Source organism: Sinohyriopsis cumingii, chromosome 16 (assembly GCF_028554795.1).
Source record: "Sinohyriopsis cumingii isolate HCF-2022 chromosome 16, ASM2855479v2, whole genome shotgun sequence".
Taxonomy (NCBI): domain Eukaryota; kingdom Metazoa; phylum Mollusca; class Bivalvia; order Unionida; family Unionidae; genus Sinohyriopsis; species Sinohyriopsis cumingii.
The window spans coordinates 6,318,424-6,343,171 of NC_142976.1; the positions used below are offsets into that span (position 1 = coordinate 6,318,424).

The window sequence follows — 24,748 nt, forward strand, 5'->3', positions numbered from 1 at the left end:
GCTGTTTTATATTTATGGGTATATTTGTCCTATTTAAAATGAATATTGGCTGTCTTAAATTATTTGCGTATCTGTCCTATTTCCAATCAATACTGACTGTGACTTATACTATGTGTGTATTTGTCCTATTTACAATAAATATTGGCAGTGCCTTTTGATATGTGAATTTGTTCTATTTACAAACTGCCATTTAGTACTCTCAGACTGCCCTTTAGTACTCTCAAACTGCCTTTTAGTAATCTCAGACTGCCCTTTAGTAATTTCAGACTGCCCTTTAATGCTCTCAGGCTGTCCTTTCGTACTCTCAAACTGCTCTTTAGTACTCTCAGATTGGCCTTTAGTACTCTCAGACTGCCCCTTAATACTCTCAGACTGTTCTTTAGTATTCTAAGACTGTCATTTAGTACTCTCAGACTGTCCTTTATTAACCTCAGACTTCCCTTTAGTACTCTCAGGCTGCCTTTTAGTACTCTCAGATTGCCTTTTAGTACTTTCAGTCTGCCCTTTATGCAGCTCTCCCTCATTTAATGGAGTAGGTGGGGTCCATGACCAAAGACCACATTATGTATGGAACCATGTCAGTGAGAAAGGTGAGAACTACATATGTGCCAAAGCACAGAACAGTGAGAATGGTGAAAAAAGGATATAATACCATGCTGTATTATATTGTCTTTTGACCCATATTTTTATATTTTTGATAAACCAGTTCAAATACATGTACAATGGTTGTATTTTGGTCATGAGATCAATAAGGATAATGCTTTATATTCAGGAATCCTGTTGAAACAAATAATGTTATAATGTGAGAGAGCTGCATTTATATTACAAATATTGTAAAATTTTAAGTTTTCTGTGATTCACTTTTACAGTTGTTATTCTTGCAAATTTCCTCCATATGGTAAATGGCTCACTACTATCCTTGCACCCATAAGAACTGTATGTAATAAACTAGTACTCATCCAAATTAAAAGGTTTTACTATGTAACTAATTTATGATATACATGTCAAGTGAGAGTCTGTTACATAACTGACAGACAAAATTATGGTAGTGTATTGGAAATCAATCTTAAGAAATACAGGTAATGAATTTGTTGACAACATTCAATAATCAATGAACTGGGATATTCAATACATTTATTACAACCAAAGAAACTGTGTATATCTTTGGAATATATATGTATTTAAAAGTGTATTTGAATAAAACCATATTCACATAAATAGAATCAATTTTGACAGAAGAATAATTGTTGTTGCAAGTTTGTGTAATGTCTGACAAAATGTGAATGAAAAAACTTAAACACACCTCTCCTCCAGGGATATGTCTGTTATAAGATGTAGCCTCACTAGGAACTGTAGAATCAGGCCGACGATTCTTCATGTATGTGTCATAATCTACGGTGACACCATCAGTAACACTAATGTCATGTTGGGAAGTGTGGCCAAATGCAGGAGAGGAGCTCGGTGGGGGTGGGACCAAATCTGAAGCTATGACTGGCAACCGAGTTCTTGATCTAGATTTGCCTACGGACTCTTCAAATCTAAAATAAAACAAAAAGATATGTATTAAAATTAAGTTAAAGAAACACAAAATATTGCTACCAAATATGGTGGACTAATGCAACTACAGAATAACCAGATTAATGAAGTTATAGGATTGTGAGATTTGATGTATGAATAAGTAACATGAAGGCCCTGACCTAAAAGATGGTAACCAGTCTAAGCAACATGAAGGCCCTTACCTAAAAAATGGTAACAAGTCTATAAGAAATTGTTGACAATGGTGAGATCACTCTTGCTACTGCAAGTATGCCCTCATCAACAATATAGCACCATGTCTGATATACTACCATCAGCAACATGGCCACCATTTCTCACATGCTACCATCAACAACATGGCCAACATGTATCATATGCTATCATCAGCATCTTGACTGCCATATCTCATATGCTACCATCAGCAACAAACCCACATCTCACATGCTACCATCAACAATGTGGCCACCATGTCTCATGTGCCACCATCAAAATGGCCAATATGTCTCATGCTACCATCAATAACATGGTCACCAGGTCACATACACTATCATCAGGCTCTTGACTGCCATGTCTCACATGCTTCCATCAGCAACACAGCCACATCTCACATGCTACCATCAACAACATGGCCACCATGTTTCATATGCTACCATCAGCAACATGACCACCATATCTCATATGCCACCATCAGCACGGCCACCATGTCTCATATGCTACCATCAAGATGGCCACCATGTCTTATGCTATCATGATCATCTTGACTGCTATGACTCACTTTCCAGTAGTATTTTCTTCAGCTTTACAATAAAAGTGACCCTTAAGCTCCCCTGGGTCAAATTTATGGGAGCCCTGCCAATTATTCCATCATTAACTATAAACTCATTGTATGATTATATCACATTACCTCTTTTATGAATATTTCCTTCAAATTACTGCAATAATTTCATACTAGTATTTCTCTTTGTTATTAAATTATAGTGAAATTATTTTCCCAAGTTCTTACAGGAGTTTCTTCAGATAAAATTGAAATAACTGGGTGCACAACTACATCATGGGGAGCTTTTTCATTTAAATTGCTCTGCAAGTTGAAAGAAATGAGATCTATTTCATTTTGTCATTTTTAAGCTACTCTTTTTATCTGGCATCATAAGAAGTATAGCCATATGGGAATTCTATTTTCTTGTTTTTTTCTTTATGCAATGCTTATGTGTAAACTTTTGTGACACATTGCCACTTTTAATGTGTACACTTTTATTATGTTGATTTGTATAGTTTTATGACACAGCCAATGATTCACAAATCTCTTCCTTTGTTGTATCCTTTCTTAGCTTTGATCCCATACCTTGTCTGGTCATGCATCCCACCTGTTCATTATCACATCAAATTCACAGTGGGTTATTTGTATGATGAAATATGCTTAATTAATTATCACATCAAATCAATAGGACAGCAAAAGATTTGGACCAACAAACAATACAAAAGTGCTAGCTGTCAGTTGGCTCAAATTCTGATTTGTTGGTGTTTCAGTGTGATCATCAGAATTAAATAACTGATTGACAAAAGAAACTTACACAGAATGTAAAATGTGGAATAGAGTTTAACAATGACTAAGGTGGCGCTCACCAGATAATATGTACTTTTGAGAGAGTGACGTATGTAAGGTGAAGTAGTTCGCATTTAAAACATGCACAGTGGAGAGAATGTTTGCATACCTCTATGCTACATTAATGTAATGTGGATGATATTTCTTTTGGATATTGTACTTTTGGAAATTTTACATGATTTAAGCACACTGCTAACTAAAATGACTGCTCCCTTGTGTTAAAAAATCAGTCTGAATTAGTCTAAAGTACACTATACATAGCAGCTATTAAAATAGGGAAAATGAATTTTGCCAGACTAGACAATACCAGCTTCTGAAAGTGCAATGAATGAATTACCAAATATATAAAATGTAAAAAAAGTTATCGGCTCTTTTTTATACAATTGACCTCTGAAGTTCAGGAAGTGAAAATGACCAAGTAGAGCTAGCACTTTTTTGAAAGGTGCACATTTGAAGTAAGGCCAAGCTGTATACTCTATAACCCATAGTACACCCATCAATCATACACCAAAATAAAGGGAATTAAAGGTTCTTTGCATTATACCTAAGATATACAAGGTCTTTTTTAAATAGCCAGTATAACCAGTGAGGAAAGCCGGGGACATTCTTTTTCTTTAAATTCCTAACCCTATGCAAAATGCGAAACTGTATAGCGCCACCTTAAAGAAAATAAAAAAATGTTTGCAATTATTTTTTTTTATTTTCATATAATTATGTATGATGTTCTGAATAAAATGGTACATTCATATTGCATTTAAGCATGAAAATAAGCTAATTATGATCGTTTTTCTCTTGCTTACATAATTTGCCATGAGGTATGTTTGTGTGAGTAGTGACCTTAATTATGGGGAAATTAGAAGACTTAGAATATAGGAACAGAGTCAACTTAAATTTAAAACTGTTGCAATAAGTGACAGAAATATATGGTGAAAATGTTTCTTTTCATTTATTTGCAATGAAATAAAAAATAAATGATGAGAAAGTGAATTCGCTTCTTCCATATTAAACAATAGGCAAATATTTTACACTTTGACCTTTGACCTTTATGAAGCTGATGAGTTACCTCCCTTTTCTAATTGTAAAATTCATTGTTGATATCTCAGAAATAATTCTGGCTAGTTTCATGTTCCTATCATTCAGCATTACATTGGTTGCTATGTTTACAAAATGTAATGTGCATTCTTAAAATAGCTCACTTTTATCATGGGGGGGGGTAGACTGGACTTGTTAGAGACTCTGACACTCATAAATACTGTTCTGTGGGGAAAAAGGCAGGAGAATTATTCATAAGGATTGTTTTGATGCTTGCGACTTAAATGTTTCAGCCATATAAACATAATTAAATCATAAAAAAATAATACCTACATCTTCTTTATGGTGGCGCTCACCAGATAATATGTACTTTTGAGAGAGTGACGTATGTAAGGTGAAGTAGTTCGCATTTAAAACATGCACAGTGGAGAGAATGTTTGCATACCTCTATGCTACATTAATGTAATGTGGATGATATTTCTTTTGGATATTGTACTTTTGGAAATTTTACATGATTTAAGCACACTGCTAACTAAAATGACTGCTCCCTTGTGTTAAAAAATCAGTCTGAATTAGTCTAAAGTACACTATACATAGCAGCTATTAAAATAGGGAAAATGAATTTTGCCAGACTAGACAATACCAGCTTCTGAAAGTGCAATGAATGAATTACCAAATATATAAAATGTAAAAAAAGTTATCGGCTCTTTTTTATACAATTGACCTCTGAAGTTCAGGAAGTGAAAATGACCAAGTAGAGCTAGCACTTTTTTGAAAGGTGCACATTTGAAGTAAGGCCAAGCTGTATACTCTATAACCCATAGTACACCCATCAATCATACACCAAAATAAAGGGAATTAAAGGTTCTTTGCATTATACCTAAGATATACAAGGTCTTTTTTAAATAGCCAGTATAACCAGTGAGGAAAGCCGGGGACATTCTTTTTCTTTAAATTCCTAACCCTATGCAAAATGCGAAACTGTATAGCGCCACCTAAATGCTTAGTTCAGAATAACCAATCATCATAATTGAATCACACTCTTTTTCATGAAACTGATCAACTTAATTGAATCACAGGCTTTTTCATGAAACTGATCAACATAATTGAATCACTGGCTTTTTCATGTAACAAATTTATCACAGGCTTTTTCATGAAACTGATCATCATAATTGAATCACAGGCTTTTCATGAAACTGATCAACATAATTGAATCACAGGCTTTTTCATGAAACTGATCAACATAACTGAGGTGGAGCTCACCAGATAATATGTACTTTTGAGAGAGTGACGTATGTAAGGTGAAGTAGTTCGCATTTAAAACATGCACAGTGGAGAGAATGTTTGCATACCTCTATGCTACATTAATGTAATGTGGATGATATTTCTTTTGGATATTGTACTTTTGGAAATTTTACATGATTTAAGCACACTGCTAACTAAAATGACTGCTCCCTTGTGTTAAAAAATCAGTCTGAATTAATCTAAAGTACACTATACATAGCAGCTATTAAAATAGGGATAATGAATTTTGCCAGACTAGACAATACCAGCTTCTGAAAGTGCAATGAATGAATTACCAAATATATAAAATGTAAAAAAAGTTATTGGCTCTTTTTTATACAATTTACCTCTGAAGTTCAGGAAGTGAAAATGACCAAGTAGAGCTAGCACTTTTTTGAAAGGTGCACATTTGAAGTAAGGCCAAGCTGTACACTCTATAACCCATAGTACACACATCAATCATACACCAAAATAAAGGGAATTAAAGGTTCTTTGCATTATACCTAAGATATACAAGGTCTTTTTTAAATAGCTAGTATAACCAGTGAGGAAAGCTGGGGAAATTCTTTTTCTTTAAAATCCTAACCCTGTGGAAAATACGAAACTGTAGAGTGCCACCTGAATCAAAGGCTTTTTATGTAACAAATTTATCACAGGCTTTTTCATGAAACTGATCAACATAATTGAATCACAGACTTTTTCATGAAACTGATAAACATAATTGAATCACAGACTTTTTTCATGAAACTGATCAACATAATTATATCATAGACTTTTCATGAAACTGATCAACATAATTGTATCACAGGCTTTTTCATGAAACTGATCAACATAACTGAATCACAGGCTTTTTCATGAAAATTTTATCACAGGCTTTTTCATGAAACTGATCAACATAATTGAATCACAGACTTTTTCATGAAACTGGTCATCATAATTGTATCACAGGCTTTTTCATGAAACTCATCATAATTGTACTACAAACTTTTTCATGCAAAGATTTATGAAAATTAAGCTTCTTATGAAATGTAAATAAATTTGGGGCTTGCCAAAATTTTGGGCTTTAGAGTATTCCTAAACAATGCAGAGCAGCTCACTTCTGAGTTATATGAATTAAGACTATTCAGTTGAGGTATTATTACCGTTTCCTGGTGAGGTATCCCCTGGCATATCTCTGTAAAATAAGAACGGGGGAGTAGTGGGCCATGATGTTATTAACACGACTCTCAAAAGCTCTGATGAGTTCCATTTCCTCAGCAAATGTGTAATCCTGAAAAAAAAGTAGACAACCAATCATGAGGATCATGCTAAAATAAATAATGATTTTATTTAGGCCCCTACAGCACATACAATGAAGTTTTAATTACAGCTGCAATTTTAATACAGCCCAACGTTTATTATCATGGGGAAAGTTTTTTTTTACTAATGTGAATCGCGGAAGTGTTCAAGACACCAAGATTGTATTGTGGATCATAATTTATCAAACTAACAGATAATATGCCCTTACTCAACTTTTAATAAAATCTTTATTTAATAATTAGCCAAGTTTGATTTGAATTAAAAGCTAACCCACTTTAATAAAGTAATTATAAGGTTTCCCAACATATCAATACTGTAAGAATCGGTAATTGTTCACATGACAAACTAAATCCAGCTGAAATTCTTTAAATTTTCATGATCCCAACATCCATTTCTTTTCTCACCACAACAAAACTTTAAGGAACTAAAAAATTTCAAACAAATAAAAACCAAATAATATTCAAAAGTAACAAAACTGTCTTTGAGAAAATTCAAAAACTGACATCCATCATAACTCCAAAATTTGTTACTAATTGCAATATCTGATTTGGTCATTAAATTTTTGTAATGCATGTTTGCATAGGTATCATTAGGACCAAGTAGACAACCCAGATAGCTTCAAAAATGTTTTTCCTATCATTAAATAAAGCAATTCAAAATCATAAGTTTGGTGATATGACCTTAAACTCTGACTGGAAGAGAAAAAGCTGTGCAATTTTGATATACCATAAATTACACGCAATGCACTCTTCTGTTTACGGCAATATCAAAATGTTCTGACTCAGAAGAAGTGGGCTCCAATTATTACATCTTCCAATACAGCTTGACTGTAGCTACTGTAGAATCCTCACATCCTGGACCTCAAGTGTCTTGTTCTGGCTCCAATTTCATCAAAATAAACCTTTATGCTAAGTCTAGACTTACAACACTGATTGGTCAAATTTAAGTCTGACTTAAATTTCAGCCAACCAGATTGGTTGATTCTAGACTTGAATTTAAGTCAAAGGTTTTGTTCAGACAAAGACTCTTGATCAGTCTGAAAATGGATTCTACGATTTGCTACATATGGGACTGGTCAATATTTTGATAAACGTGGTCCTGGACTTCAAGTTCCAAAATCCTACAAAGTGCCAGTGTAAAAAAATTTATGCAAAAATTCCACCTAAATTTATCACTTCATCACTTACACTTGGAGTATTGCTGTGGAGCTTAATTCTAAGATTTGGATTTTTTGCCACAAATTTTCCTCCAAATACTGCATCTTCTATGATCTCTTCGTCAGAGATAACATGAAAATCCAGTGCTCTAAGACTCCAAATGCTGTTCACCACATGGTGGCGATAATTCCTCTTCAGGCTCAGAGGTGTATCATACATCGTGAGAATGACAAGGTGGGGGCACATCGACAAGCTCTGTAAATTGTCATATTTTCCTATTGGGTTGTCATGAAGATGCAGAAACCTGAGATGCCTCAGACCTGACCAAAAGGCGATACCAGGAACAGTGGTTATCTAGAGGAAGAAATAAAACTGTCTTTATAAAGCATGTATCCACCATGCTTTAGTTAAATAAAACAAATATGACCCCACCGCATGCTGCAAAATATGTAAGTCCAAAATGCTGAATGAAAATGGTAATTAAATTGCTTTAGTGGCATGATAATGCAATAAAATAATCTAAGTATAAAAAACATATCTACAAAATATCATTTGTCTATACCACACTCTTAGATCCTGATCTGTGTCGCACTGGTGGATCTAGATCTGTGTCACACTGGTGGATCCAGATCTGTGTCACACTGGTGAATCCAGATCTGTGTCGCACTGGTGGATCTAGATCTGTGTTGCACTGGTGGACCCAGATCTGTGTTGCACTGTTGAATCCAGATCTGTGTCACCCTGGTAGATCCAGATCTGAAATCTTGCTTGTGTACCTCTACCTCTATCTGATGTACTTGTACACATATTTATATGATCATATGGTCCAAGATATCATGTCGACACATTGATTTATTTAGGCAAATATAATGCAATGGACTTCCATGGATAAACAGGAGTAGACTGTATGTGAAGATTTTCAGTTGTTAAGAAGTTAAAGCTATTTTCGGTTCTGATCGAATAATGATGGAACAGATTTTAGTTTTAGGAATTCATTCATGCGAGAAAATGACGGAACAGATTTTTGTTTTAGGAATTCAGTCTTGTGAGAAAATGACGGAACAGATTTTGTTTTAGGAATTCAGTCTTGCAAGAAAATGACAGAACAGATTTTAGTTTTAGGAATTCAGTCCTGAGAGAAAATGATGGAATTGATTTTTGTTTTAGGAATTATGTTCTGTGAGCCCTACCCACGATGTATTATCAATATTCTAATTACAGTACAATACCCATTTAGTCTTGCATTAATGATCTGGTTTTGATATAGATGTTCAACTCATATTTCTATATCACATAGCCATACCTGAAGTATTTAACTTTCTTCATTAACACCTGTGTATATATATTCTTTAATGTATTGATTCAAACACAAATCCCTACTCAATCTCAAATTCATTTATACTGCATGACTAAATATTTGGAAAGTGGAAAAGAGAGTTATGTAATAAATACAAAACCACATACGTATTTTGTTCCAAATCAGAGGAAATGACATGGCATCTGAATATGTCAGACATGATGTACTACAATGCTGGATCTTTCTGCCAGCTACAACTATAACACGTTATGCAGTTTTGCATAGCATGTTTTGAAAAAGTGGGGAGTAACAACCATATTTTTGTAAACTTCTGTGGGTCAGGGATAAGCTCTTTTGAGGTCAAAAGGAAACCCAGTGTGATAATTGATAAATTATACAATTTATAAATTATACAAGATGTATGATGAATTCAGTGTGATATAAATTAAAATATGCAATATGCTCACATAGCCTGACTATCTAGCTAGCTACATAGCCACCTTTAACCTACCAGCTAGTCTCTTCAGCCATCAAATTTGATAACTGTCATATAGCTAATCACCTATTTAATACCTATTTATAAACATCCATAACAACTACAAATACAACTGAAATAAAAAAATAAAGATCTGATGTTAAAAGAAAACTTTCCACTACAGAAAGGTCATAATACATTAAAAAGTCAACAACTGTACATATGCAACTCATCGAAAAATTTAATTAGTATATTGTGACAAAGTATTATATAGCAGGTCAATAAACTGAAGTCAAGTGGCAGAGTGCCCAGTGTGTGATAATTGTGTTCAGAGTTCAAGCCCTAGTCTGTATGCAAATTTGCCACTCTGTACTCCAAACCACATGGGATATTATCCAAGACAATAAGGAGAATATATGTAATAAAAGTCCTTTATATGTGCAATTTCAACTGTTCTTTGTAGAAAGGTTTTATTGTCCATTAAATTAAGAGAGGAGAGACCTTTTGGATGAAATATAAAAGTGCCTCTGTCCCCTATTCACAGACTAATTGCTAATTCTGGAGTACCCGTTAAGACATGTACACTGTAACGTGCATGTATATGTAGGTGTTTGCATTTCTTTTTCAACTCCTGTAATTGTACCAAGGTGCCAAGAGGGAAATATGTTAAGGGTAATATGATATTTTACACAGTGTATACCTTTAAGAAGTGACCATCATAGTAAACGTAGATTTAACAATACATGCATTAAATGTATATTAATGTCTCTAACTATGGGATTCTTTGTGTATTGTTATCTGTCCAGGTGTATCAAAGATATAGTAATCTAAGTATAGGCAACTTGATCATGCCCTAATCTGAATAGATCAGGTATTTCTCCACAGATAATTAATATACATTAAATACCAATATTTAGCCTGCTCAGGTAAGTCTGAATATAGATAATATCATGTATGAATACCATATTACAATCAACTCTCATCACAACAACCATTTTGTCATAGTAACAAATACATCATAGGTGTCATTATAAAGCTAAGGGCATTCATTTAGAACTGGGTTATCAAATCTGTGACGTATCATAGTTGAAACAACATACATTAATGAAAAGAAAATTAGCCACAGACATAAATCTCTACTTGATGCAATATATCTTTGAATTATTTTTTTCATACACCACAATCTGACATATTAGCCAAAAAAAGAAATTCCCAAGCAATGATCTTGTCATTGTAAACAACAAAATATAAAGGAAATATTCATTACAGGGAACTTGCTGTTAGAATCAGAAGCCAAGTATTTATACAAATTCCCATAAATTTTCTTTAAGAACCTGAATATTCCTTTGTAATGTACACACTGGTGTAATGAGAGATGACGGTACAACAAATGAGTCAGCATGAATGGTATAACATGATCTGTGATAATTATGCAACGTTTATTGAATTAAAATGTGTTGGTCAAAATCTTATTTTTATAATTGTTTTCCAATTCAGTTTAGTGCATAAAACTCAGTTAAATACAAAATTAAAAACATTACTAGAAAAGCCATTAAGCTGTTTGACCACTTATCTTCAAAGAGGGAGTGGAACATAGTTTTATTTCTTCATACCAGATTATATTGCTTCCAATAAATGAAGAAAAAAAACATTTAAAAAACCCAATAAAATGGGGTAATGGACAAAGAATTATACAAATTTTCTTCTTAGTCTCTTAGTGACTTATTCTAATGCATTTTATTTGTCATATTTTTCATGTTCACAGTTTTTCTAATTTTCCAGTGTTTAATCTGTACAATATTGTCAAAGGATAAGACTTGTAAGTACTCTTTGCAATTAAATACTTGACCATTTACTGATGTGTAATGCTGCAACATTTATTATGTGTAATGTGCTGTCACACACACACACACACACACACACACACACACACACACACACGTTATACAGCCTTTGTTTTTTCATGGTTCATGTTGTAAGGCAGGGCACCATATAACCAGTATTTAGCTGATGTATCATTAAACAACAACACATTTTATACAGCAAGGTACAATTGATGTACCATTAAACAACAACACATGTTATACAGCAAGGTACCATTGATGTATCATTAAACAACAATACATGTTATACAGCAAGGTACCATTGATGTATCATTGAACAACAATACATGTTATACAGCAAGGTACCATTGATGTATCATTAAACAACAACACATTTTATACAGCAAGGTACCATTGATGTATCATTAAACAACAACACATTTTATACAGCAAGGTACCATTGATGTATCATTAAACAACAATACATGTTATACAGCAAGGTACCATTGATGTATCATTAAACAACAATACATGTTATACAGCAAGGTACCATTGATGTATCATTAAACAACAATACATGTTATACAGCAAGGTACCATTGATGTATCATTAAACAACGACACATGTTATACAGAAAGGTACCATTGATGTATCATTAAACAACGACACATGTTATACAGAAAGGTACCATTGATGTATCATTGAACAACAATACATGTTATACAGCAAGGTACCATTGATGTACTATCATTGAACAACAATACATGTTATACAGCAAGGTACAATCGATGTATCATTAAACAACAATACATGTTATACAGTATTGAAAGGTACCATATAATCTAATATTATGTTATGCAGCCAATATAGTCTGAAGGATCCCATTTTAGTTCATTAAGTATTATCAAAATTATTTGTATCATGTACCTCATTATAAGGCAATCTTACAATCAGGTTATATACTCTATGACTCCCATAGAAAACATTATACTGAGGTAGTATTGTATCTCAGACTTCATTGCAGAAAAGTCTCATTATAAGGTGTCATCCTCTATGACTCCAATAGACAGTATTATAATGAGGTATTATTGTATCACAGACTTCATTGCAGGGAAGTTTCATTATAAGGTGCCATCCTCTATGAATCCGAAGTACAGCAGTATTTATCATGTACTTCATTTTTCTGGTGGTCTCATTATAAGGTTGTATGCTCAAAAGCTCCCATGGACAGTGTTAAAATGAGTGAATACTGTGTCATATACTTCATTATAAGTGCCCTCACTGTAAAGCAGCATGATTTATGAGCCCCATGGACAGCATTATAATGAGTGAATACTATGTCATATACTTCATTATAAGTGCTCTCACTATAAAGCAGCATGATCTGTGACAGCATAATAATGAGAGAGTTCTGTATCATGTACTCTATAAAGCCAGTCTCACTATAGGGTGGTATACACTAGGGTTCACATGTTCTTTTTAAAAAATGGAGTCCTGTTCATTTACTGTTTTAGCTGCCAGCCTGTTAGAATAATCACTCAGTTTTGTTCTTCAGTTTATTAAACATAAAACAAAGTTTCATATCACTGGTGCCAGTTCCATTGGAAAATGGCAGAAAACACTGAAAGTTCTAAAGGGATACTTAATAATTTTTGCCTCAATATACACAGAAAATACACTTCCAGCTATACTTAATTATCAGTGTTATTACATATAATCAATCTGAATTTAATTTACTTCTCCAAATATATCTCAATTTATTGTGAAGCATTTTAGCCATAGGCCTCTATTAAAGCCAAAACTTGATGTATTTGTTGTTACGCCTGAATCAACAAATTAAAAACCAAATAAGATCAGACATATTGATGCTCGGGTTGAACAAATTAACTTTTTTAGCAAAGGGGCTACTTAAAAATTGTGTAATGAAAACAATCGCAAGCCCTAAAGGATATGAAATGGTTGACGCTCTAATGCTTTGTGTACTGAGTGAAATATAAATATCTGAGATACATTCATCTTCGTTAGCCAACTTCCGATATGTTAACCCTATCTACACCTCAGCGGATATTTTAGTGCTTTGTCCTAGTGACATCTATTTGATTTCAATAGTTGCCTCTCTAAGCATTTAATGCCAACTAACATGTAAAAGTGGTGCACTGTACATTGGCAGAAAATGGTGGATGCAAATGACTTCAAAAGGATACTTTGTAAGTTTAACATCAAAATTATTACTAAGGTGGCTTGTTGCTGCATCGAATGATACTCACAGACCTGATGCTTGGAAATATCTGCTCGATCCACCAAGGTGTAGATAGGGTTAACATATCATAACCTTGGCAAGTGAAGATTGAGATATATTTAGTTTATCTACACTGTAAATGTACTTAGCACAACCTGATGGATTCTTTCAAGCATAGTATATCTAGATCAAGATAGGATAAGATTTTTTGGGTTTGAAACACAGTAGCATTGATAGCAATCTGATTCCAATGTATACAGATTGTTGATATTGAGAGATAAGATTGATGACTACAGATGTGTGGGGTACATGTGGAATTGCATCGTCACTAGGTCATGCCACTGAGTTATTCACCCCAGTATCTAGCATCTCAAGTGGCCACACTGGATTTGGTTTGAAAACAAACCAGGACAAAGAAAAAAGACAAAAACCCTGGGGTATTTTACTATAGCCTCACACCAGGATTCATATTTGATTACAAAATGGCTCTGTTTCAAATACGAACACATGGCTATTCTGCACAAACCCTTGCAAAAATATGTCTCACTCACTGCTTTCTTTTGGTCTCAATGGTTTGAATAGGGTTGAGTGTTTAGAACAGGGAAGTAAAGAAACAGAAAACAATAAACCTGTGTTTACTCACATAGCAATATTTACCTAACACTAAAATGCAAGCAGTTGGTCATAAAATCGCAATTAGTATAATGCCTACTTTTTAAAAACGTTTTTCAAACTGAACAAGAGGCCCTTAAGTGGGTCTGAGAATGCTCACCTGGCTGACATCTGCCTAACACTAGTCAAAAAAGCAAGAGCAGTTGATTTAGAAAAATCATTTAAATGGATACCTACTATTACAATTCTTCAAATTATGATGATAATGCATTTGTTGAAAGTTTTCTCCATTTTTAAAAAATATATTCATGCATATTTAACAACAGACCAGTATCTATTGCAAAAATTTGGAATGCATTTATGCCAGAATGCATTGTCTGATTTGATTACATTCTGTTGTAAAATTTATTAAAAAATTAATCATTCAAGATTTTTATGGTGGCCATTTTGGATAGCAAATGAGCATCAATGGGGACATTTAGAAGGGCTTTATGTTAGAATGATATCATTCAAATTTGATGGAGTTATTAAGAGTGGCTTTCGAGAAGTAGTTCTTATATTTGGTAACAGTGACCATATTTATTAGACGTGTTTTTTCCCCTGAATTTTATAAAGTTTTTTATAATTTTAGTAATGGCACCAGTCTATCTGATGGTAGACTGGCACAATTTTCACAATTCTTGAAGTCCAGAATTCTGTTGAATGGTTTTTAAGAAGTCTTTTGAAGATTTGTCTATATTTATAAATGACAGCCATAATTTGATGGCAGACAGACATAATTTTCACAAAGCTGAATGACATTCCTATGACAAAGATTTAATTCTGTTAAATTTGGTATAATTCTGCCAAACAATTTTTCTCAAGACACTACTTCAATGTTTTTTTCTATTTTTAGTTATGTAACTAGTTATATTTCATAGCAAACAAGCAGAATTTTCACAAATTTGAAAAATTATTGCACCAGAAACTCTGATATGCATGTCTGTTTAGAAGAAGTTGGTTAGAAGTTTAGGTTTTTATTATTTCTAATAATGGTGGCTATATTTGATCTTTGGATTGATATAATTTTCACAACTTTTGTAGACCTTGGTTGCTCAATGATTACTGAATAAAATTTGGCAGAAGATTCATGATGGATGATGGACAGCGATGAATGATCATACTCTAAGTTCACTTGATCGTAAAGTCAGGTGAGCTCAAGATAAAATTTGCATTCCACTGCTCTCATTTTCTACTTTAAGGCACACATATGAAACCACTTCAATCTGCAATGATATCTGCAATCATGAAAGATGAGTTGATGGTTTATGCATTTTAATCTTCCAGCATACAATTGGGATCAGTTTCCATTCCAGACTTCCAAAATTTGGCAAATGGGATAAATTTTCTTTTTCCAGAGTACCTAATTTTGGCAAATGGGATCAATTTCCTTTCCTGAGTTACTAATTTAGGCAAATGGGATACATTTTCTTTCCTGAGTGCCTAATTTTGGTAGATGGATCAATTTCCTTTCCAGAGTTCCTAATTCAAGACAAATGAGATCAATTTCCTTTCCAGAGTTCCTAATTTTGGCAAATGGGATCAATTTCCTTTCCAGAGTTCCTAATTCAAGGCAAATGGGATCAATTTCCTTTCCAGAGTTCCTAATTTTGGCAAATGGAATCAATTTCCTTTCCAGAGTTCCTAATAGCAAATGGGATCAATTTCCTTTCCAGAGTTCCAAATTCAGGTGGCACTCTAGGGTTAGGATTTTAAAGAAAAAGAATTTCCCCAGCTTTTCTCACTGGTTATACTGGCTATTTAAAAAAGACCTTGTATATCTTGGGTATAATTAAAAGAACCTTTAATTCCCTTTATTTTGGTGTACGATTGATGGGTGTACTATGGGTTATAGAGTATACAGCTTGGCCTTACTTCAAATGTGCACCTTTCAAAACAGTGCTAGCTCTACTTGGTCATTTTCACTTCCTGAACTTAAGAGGTAAATTGTATAAAAAAGGGCCAATAACTTCTTTTACATTTTATATATTTGGTAATTCATTCATTGCACTTTCAGAAGCTGGTATTGTCTAGTCTGGCAAAATTCATTTTCCCTGTTTTAATAGCTGCTATGTATAGTGTACTTCAGACTAATTCAGGCTGATTTTTTAACACAAGGGAGCAGTCATTTTAGTTAGCAGTGTGTTTAAAGCATGTAAAATTTCAAAAAGTACAATATCCAAAGAAATATCATCCACACTACATTAATGTAGCATAGAGGTATGCCAACATTCTCTCCATTGTGCATGTTTTAAATGTGAACTACTTCACCTTACATACGTCACTCTCTCAAAAGTACATATTAACTGGTAAGCCCCCACCTTGATGGCAAATGGGATCAATTTCCTTTCCAGAGTTCCTAATTCAAGGCAAATGAATCAATTTCCTTTTCCAGAGTTCCCAATTTTGGCAAATGGGATCAATTTCCTTTCCAGAGTTCCTAATTCAAGGCAAATGGGATCAATTTCCTTTCCAGAGTTCCTAATTCAAGGCAAATGGGATAAATTTCCTTTCCAGAGTGCTTAATTTAGGCAAATGGGATGGAATCAATTTTCTATCCATAGTTCTAATTTTGACAAATGGGATAAATTTTCTTTCCAAAGTAAGTAATTTTGGAAAATGGGATCAATTTCCTTTCCAGAGTTCCTAATTCAAGACAAATGGGATCAATTTCCTTTCCAGAGTTCCTAATTCAAGACAAATGAGATCAATTTCCTTTCCATTAGAGTTCCTAATTTTGGCAAATGGGATCAATTTCTTTTCCAGAGTTCTAATTTTGGCAAATGGGATAAATTTTCTTTTCCATAGTACGTAATTTTGGCAAATGGGATAACTTTTCTTTCCTGAATTAATAATTCAGAAAGATGCCAAAAATGTGACTAATCAAGTACAAAAAATAGTAACAAATTAAATAGTATCTGACAAGGGTCATCAAACTTTCTTGAGAGTTAAGTTGTTTATTACATATACCAAAAGGACAACATAATTTGTGTGCCTTATGGACATGTGTTCTCCCTTTATTGAGATGCAATATGTAAATCAGGTCTGGAAAATACTTTAAATGCTGGCCTTTAAAAGCAGATGTCCTTTTATATAGGTATACATGTATGTCCTTTTATACAGGTATACTGTTATTCAGATTTCTGTATTGACAAGTGAAGGCTACCAATATACATTCAAAGTGTGAATAACACTGGGATTTAAGGCCAAGTATGGGAACAAAAAGAGGTCTCTCAGGACAGGTGGTCTTTCCATAGATGTCATTTTCAGCATCAAATAGTGCAGACAAATGTTTGAAACTCTGAGGTCTCTTTAAACAGGTACTCTCTTAAAAAAGGCATCCTTCCGGAAATATTTTAAAGTACACGCAGTATAAGATAATATAAGTCAAAATATGCATCAAAGATACTGCTGAAATAAATATTCAAATATTGATTGACTAATGTTGATCACATGACCTATAATGGTTTATTATATCAAATGTAATGATTGTGAGAAGTATTACATTGGGGAAACAGGCAGAGTGTTAGAAATCAGGATTAAGGAACACATCAGTAGGGAGTCATCAGTCATACATGAACATTGTAGCAATATGGGACATTTCATTGTCCCCCAACCAAACCAAGGTATTCACATCAGAAGACAATATATGGAAGTAAAAGGTGAAAGAAGCAATCAAAATACAACAGCAGAGACCAACACTAAACAGAGACAAGGGGCTTGAAAATAATACCACCCATCTACACCAGTCTCCTTAGGTCACATGATCAACATTAGCAGCTGATGAAGGCAGTGTGATATTGTTGAAAATTTTAAACTCTGACGATAGTTATGCTCCAAGCATGGGAAGTAACTAATGATCATAATATTTATCAAGTTTCATGGCAATTCATCAAAAACGGGGATTAACTGAACCAATGGGATTAAGTCATGAGTGCCAAAAATCAGGACAGTCAGACATGAGATTACTCTGTACCCCTGTATAAATGTATGGGTGCTAAAATAGTAACCCAACAGTTTAACCTGGTCCCTTAAAAAAAATTTGTAAAGTACCATTTACCTCCTATTTCTCATCAATCCAAGATTGAACCCTAAAAAGTTTAAAGATACAGAAATAATGTTCATCGAAATTTCTAAAAAAATAACATCCTATCCCAAAATTCAATTATTAAAATTAAAATTACTTGTCCCATGGTCATGTAACTTTTTGAAAGTAATTGACAAACTGTGAACCAAAGTAACTGACATGCTGTGAAGCAAAATAATTGACAAACTGTGAACCAAAATAATAACAAATTGTGAACCAATGTAATTGACAAGCTGTGAACCAAAGTAATTGACAATCTGTGAACCAAAGAAATTGACAATCTGTGAACCAAAGAAATTGAGAAGCTGTGAACCAAGTGTAACTGACATGCTGTGAACCAAGTGTAACATATATGTTTTGATATCCATATGTCCATTAAAAAGAATAATAAACTTAAATATGGTTTGGTTTTTCTTCATCCTGTCATCTTCCTTGTCACAGACCATACATATGGCACATAAGTGTTCAAGTTAATTGGCTGGTATGTCAGTTTTTAAGGACACTTATTCAAGCTAATTAGCTGATATGTCAGTGGATGTTATAAAAGAAACCTGGTGATCCCTGGACCATAATACCAACATTATACAAGGGACCATATGAATCCAAGATAATTATACCTGTGTTATAAAAAGGACCATGTGATTCCAGCACAGCTATGACCATGTTATACTAGTGACCATGATCTTCCTGAACAATTACATCCATTTTATAAAAGAAACCATGATTTCTGAATAATTATATCCATGTTATAGAAGTGGTCATGTTACACAAATGCCGTGGGTACGTGGGAAAGCCTGCCAGTAGCTTCTCGTGGGTCGATGGTTCTTCCCTGGGTTTTCCAGGGTTCTTCCTCCACCAGTTATACTGGCCGCCATGTATAGCCTATCTTGTGCTGAAAAATGGCGTTAAACCCTAGAACAACAACAACAACAACTACACAAATGCCCCCAAAAGCAATCAATGACCCACCTTAGTGATTGTGACAAGTATTTAAGTCAAACATATTTAAAAATTATACAGAAAAGATACAGAGTTTTGATACATACCTGATTTCCATGGAGATCCAGTTTAACTAGTTGTCTACATTCAGCAAGTCCATCAAATTTTGTTATAAAATTGTTACTAAGAATACAAATCTTCAAATTTACACATAAGTTTATGTCTCCTATTTTTCGCAAATGGACTCCACACAACTTCACCATAAGTAATTGGCTAACATCCTGGATTTTTGGGCCATTTATTCCGGCACATGACTGAAGCAGATAGTGCTGGCTTGGTGTTCGAAGCAGGCCATGTGCCTCAGCTTGCTGTATGACTTCATCCTCACGCAGTTTGTGGTATCGCTCAAGGTTGGACAGACTGCTTCCCTCCTTCTGTATCCCATCATTGACACGCTGAAATTTGGACCATTCAGGGAAGCTGACCATGGTGATTGTGTTCCCTTAAAGACTAACCTCAGCTATTTGTCTTTTACAATATATTTAAGAACACAGGTTGTTGAGTTTGTTCCATTCCTTTGAAAACATTATCACATCATGTCAGCACTGGAAAAAAAATGCATCAATAGAAAATGGCTCTGTATTCATTAAGTTAGTAATACTAAATTATTACATTAATCAGTGTGCTTGATTCCTAAATCCTGACTTGATTAATTTTTTCTGAGGTTATTAATTTTTGTTAGTTTTGATGGATATAATACAAGCTCTGGGTATTTTTGTTTATTATAAAAATTAATAGGGTTAGCATCTTGTAATTTAAATTCATTATTCAAAACATATATAAAAGTTCTTTTTTGAATTTTATTTTAATCCCCAAAAAGAAAAAAGTGCTAAGGTCAGCAATGAAAAACAGGGACAGATGGCTGACCTGAAACATATTTTATTAGGGCATACTAGAAATGTTACACTGTTAGTCACAATGTACATGTATGGTGAGGTGCACAGCATTTTGTAATAGAAATCTGACACTGTAAGTCACATTATACATGTATGCTGATTTACATAACATTTTGTAATAGAAATGTTACACTGTTAGTCATACTATACATGTATCCTGAGGTTGTTGTTGTTGTTCTCGGGTTTAACGCCATTTTTCAGCACAAGATAGGCTATACATGGCGGCCAGTATAACTGGTGGAGGAAGAACCCTGGAAAACCCAGGGAAGAACCACTGACCCACGAGAAGCTACTGGCAGGCTTTCCCACGTACCCACGCTAGCCGAGCCTTGGACTCGAACCCACGCAGGCAGAGGTGAGATGGCAGTGATCCGGAATGGTGAGCGCTTTAGACCACTCGGCCACTCGGGGCATATTCTAATAGAAATGTTACACTGTTATATTGTCATTCAGATAAATCCCATACTCTGTACCATTAAATCAGTTATTCAGATAAATCCCATATTCTGTACCATTAAATCAGTTATTCAGATAAATCCCATATTCTGTACCAATAATTTAGTTATTCAGATAAATCCCATAAATTAGTTTTTCAGATAAATCCCATAAATTAGTTATTCGGATAAATCCCATATTCTGTACCATTAAATTAGTTATTCAGATAAATCCCATAAATTAGTTATTCATATAAATTCCATACATTAGTTATTCAGATAAATCCCATATTCTGAACCAATAAATTAGTTATTCAGATAAAACCATAAATGAGTTATTCAGATAAATCTCATATTCTGAACCATTAAATTAGTCATTCAGATAAATCCCATAAATTAGTTATTCAGAAAAATCCTATATTCTGTACCATTAAATCAGTTATTCAGATAAATCCCATATTCTGTAATTAAATTAGTTATTCAGATAAATCCCATATTCTGTATCATTAAATCAGTTATTCAGATAAATCCCATATTCTGTACCATTAAATCAGTTATTCAGATAAATCCCATATTCTGTACCATTAAATCAGTTATTCAGATAAATCCCATATTCTGTACCAATAAATTAGATATTCAGACAAACCCCAATGAATCAAAATATTATAATGTACCAACAAATCAGTTATACAGATAAATCCCAATAGATCTGGTAATATTCTGTACCAATTAGTTATTCTACCCCCCCCAATAAATCAGTTAGTCAAACATATCCCAATGAAAATGGATAATATTCTGTACCAATAAATTAATTATTAAGACAAATCCCATTGAATCTGGATAATGTTTGTTCTACAATTTATTGTTGTTAATTTGGTCTGTATTATCTCCAATAAATAATCCTGACTTGCATGTAAAGTGCAATTATTTCTAATACTGCCCGCCACATTAATCCACAAAACAAAATTTATCTCTCAGCCATTTCAAGTTTCACCATTTGCATAACAGACAAAATAGCATATGTACTTACGCTGGAGCTTCTGATCACTCAAAAGTTTCTGGTCCTCTGTTTATGTATTTGATCAATAAATGCCAGATAGTTAGTCAGTAAACTCTTCCTGATCCTCTGATAGGATCAAGTAGTGTAACACCCAGTTTTAGAAGCAATATTGATCAATCAGTGAACCAGTCAGGTTGTAAATGATATTAAGTCAGGTTACTAGTGTTTCTAACCCAACTCCCAAGCATGGCTATCAAATAATTGCCACTTATAGGCTGGCATCAATTCAACTCAGATTTAACTGTCAAATATTTTCTGCTTTATACCATATATACTTGCTTATAACACAAGCCCAACTGCAAAGGTGCCAGCAGACCGGTGTCTGTGCATTTTGTTAGGAGTAATCAATATAACAAAAAGACACAGACCCTGATTGGCAGGCACATTATGCTATGATGGATAATTATCTTTATTGTCTGCAGTTTGACTGGACTTATAAGCCAGTACATATGGTAATTGTCCCGCTAACAGCCAAACAATGTATGTAGCAACTGCTGTCTGATTTGTCTATGTAACCAAGAATCTGTAAATGCAGTGAAGTGCAAAATAATGCTGAATATTCAGTTCCATCAAGTGTCTCAACAGTCTTACTCTTTTTTAATAACAAAGAAAGGATATTTTTCCCCAATTCGTCATTTTTCAAATTCTCTGGCAAACAAGCACACAATTTTATATTAATGTACTGACGTGCAAATCACTTTCTTTTATTGAGCTTAGTTGTGAAAAGATAGAGTAACACTAATGTTATATCATTTTTATGACAATTCCATAAAATTTTATATTATTTATATAAAAAAATGTATACATATATACTTATTAAAGAGATTTCAAGAGAACAATTAATTATCAAAGACCTATAGCAGATGGTGACATGTAGCATTTTTACATCAGACTGAGAGAAAAAAAAGATTATTTCTTATTATCTGATACAGTACTGGAGGAGTGTGTGTGTGTGTGATTAGGATTTTTAATGTAGCTTTTAAAAAAATTTCAGCCATACTGCTATGATGTCTGCAGTGTGGCAGTTTATAGTGATGCCCAGCATTGGGGCATCATGCCGCAGACACGGAGCATGATGTCCCACCCAGTCACATTATCCTAACACCAGGCCGACCAATCCTAACACACACCTCTTAATGCTAAGTGCCAAGCGAGGCAGCTGTTAGTACCATTTTTTGTCAGTCTTTGGTATGACTCGGCTGGGGTTTGATCCCACGACCTCCCACTTCCGAGGTGGGTGCTCTAACCACTAGGAGGAGAACTGTTAAAAATTATACTTAATTACAAATCATTTATATTGCAGTAAACTTATTGGGGAAGAACTGTAAAATTATTTCTTCTGTGATTTATGTCAGAAATGTTATTTTGGTGGATTAATATACAATGTGCAGTATAGAATACACATCAGGGTATATTTTAATATTACATTTAATATGATGTTTCTTGTGCTAACAACTGTTAGATTGATATTATAGCTCTGTTCTATAAAAAAAGATGAAAATATCTGGAAATCATGCAGAGATATAAATTTACAAATAAAGATTTTTCAGCAAGAACTTTACGCAGTTCTCAATTTTTACATTTTGCAGACCTTTTAATTGGCACCACCCAGCCATTACTGTGCTGATGTGCCATGAACTAATATTGCATAGTATTATTTTTCATTTGTGGGTTTATATTACATGTACATACCTTTCCAAATTACATTTAAATATCTACTATACCTATTATGGCTATACTGTAATGACACGTGTGTACATAGCCCCATATTAAACCTACAAGTTGCATGTCCTTTCAAATCCTTTTTATCAATTTCATAGACAGCAGGTTATTTCTCCTGGCATCATCAAGCAAACTTCATTCCTAAAAGGCTTCACCTATTTTCTTTCCACTTTTATTATGAACTCAACTTATGAATTATTCAACAAACACATTCAATGAAAATTACTGAAAGCCCCAAACATAATGAGAAGTGCCTGCATTATTTTCGCCATTGTGTGTGATCTTCATACTTTTAATGATGCCTCATTACAGGCCAAGGAACTACTCTGCTGTACTGGAGTAAATAGTGAGATCGATATTATAGCTTGGTTCTGTAAAATAAAATCCTCAACTATTTTTAAAAAATTGAAGCTATTAAAATTGTGTGATTTTTCATAAGAGATTGATAAATTATCTGGAGTATACATAGCCAAGTCTTTATAAAAAAAGAAAAACTAATAATGCCCTGTTCTTTGATTTTACTCAAACCCCGAGAAGAGACTATATACAATACATCTGTCTCATGCAAAAGTGAATTTAAGTGATATTGCAATACAGAAATGACTTTATATGTAACAATATCTACCATATGTACTTGCTTATAAGTTGAGTCAAACTGCAAACAACAAAGATGCTGATCTGCTCTGGAATAATGTGCCTGCAGGTCAGGGTCTGTATTATTTGTTTTGCTGATTACTCATAACAAACTGCACAGACCCTGATCTGTCGGTACATTATGCAATGGCAAATCTGGGTCTGTACATTTTGCAGTTGGACTCAACTTGTGAGTATATTTGGTAATAGTGATTCAAAATAATGTGAATCAATCAAAACAGTATAAGTGTGTCTTGATTAAAATGGCTTGATAATTTTTATCCAAAGACAGTAAAGCTTAACTTGACAATATCTTTCTATAACTTTCAAAATGACTGGTAATCAACAAGTACCACCATGTCAATTTTTCTTTTGATATAACAAGCAAGAATGGAATAGAATTGAATTGAAAAATACCAAAAATTAATTCTACAGCAAAACAATGACTATCCAGACATTATGAGAAACACAGATTTCTGCCTTAATAAACGGCTCTGGATAAGTGGCAATTTCATACAGAA

General features: G+C 33.7%; 1 protein-coding gene across 2 annotated transcripts in view; it reads right to left on the bottom strand.

The window, feature by feature from the left end:
- LOC149779874 (uncharacterized) overlaps positions 1–24,748 on the bottom strand; it is a 44,001-nt gene that overhangs the window by 14,641 nt on the left and 4,612 nt on the right. For both annotated transcript variants that reach the window (XM_089936554.1, XM_089936553.1), the window contains exons 2-5: positions 19,530–20,027; positions 7,942–8,265; positions 6,598–6,725; positions 1,304–1,538 (exon numbers count right to left, since the gene is read on the bottom strand). In XM_089936554.1, the coding sequence (XP_089792680.1) occupies positions 1,304–1,538; positions 6,598–6,725; positions 7,942–8,265; positions 19,530–19,910 (1,068 nt within the window). In that variant the 5' untranslated portion in view covers positions 19,911–20,027. The remainder of the gene's footprint in view (positions 1–1,303; positions 1,539–6,597; positions 6,726–7,941; positions 8,266–19,529; positions 20,028–24,748) is intronic.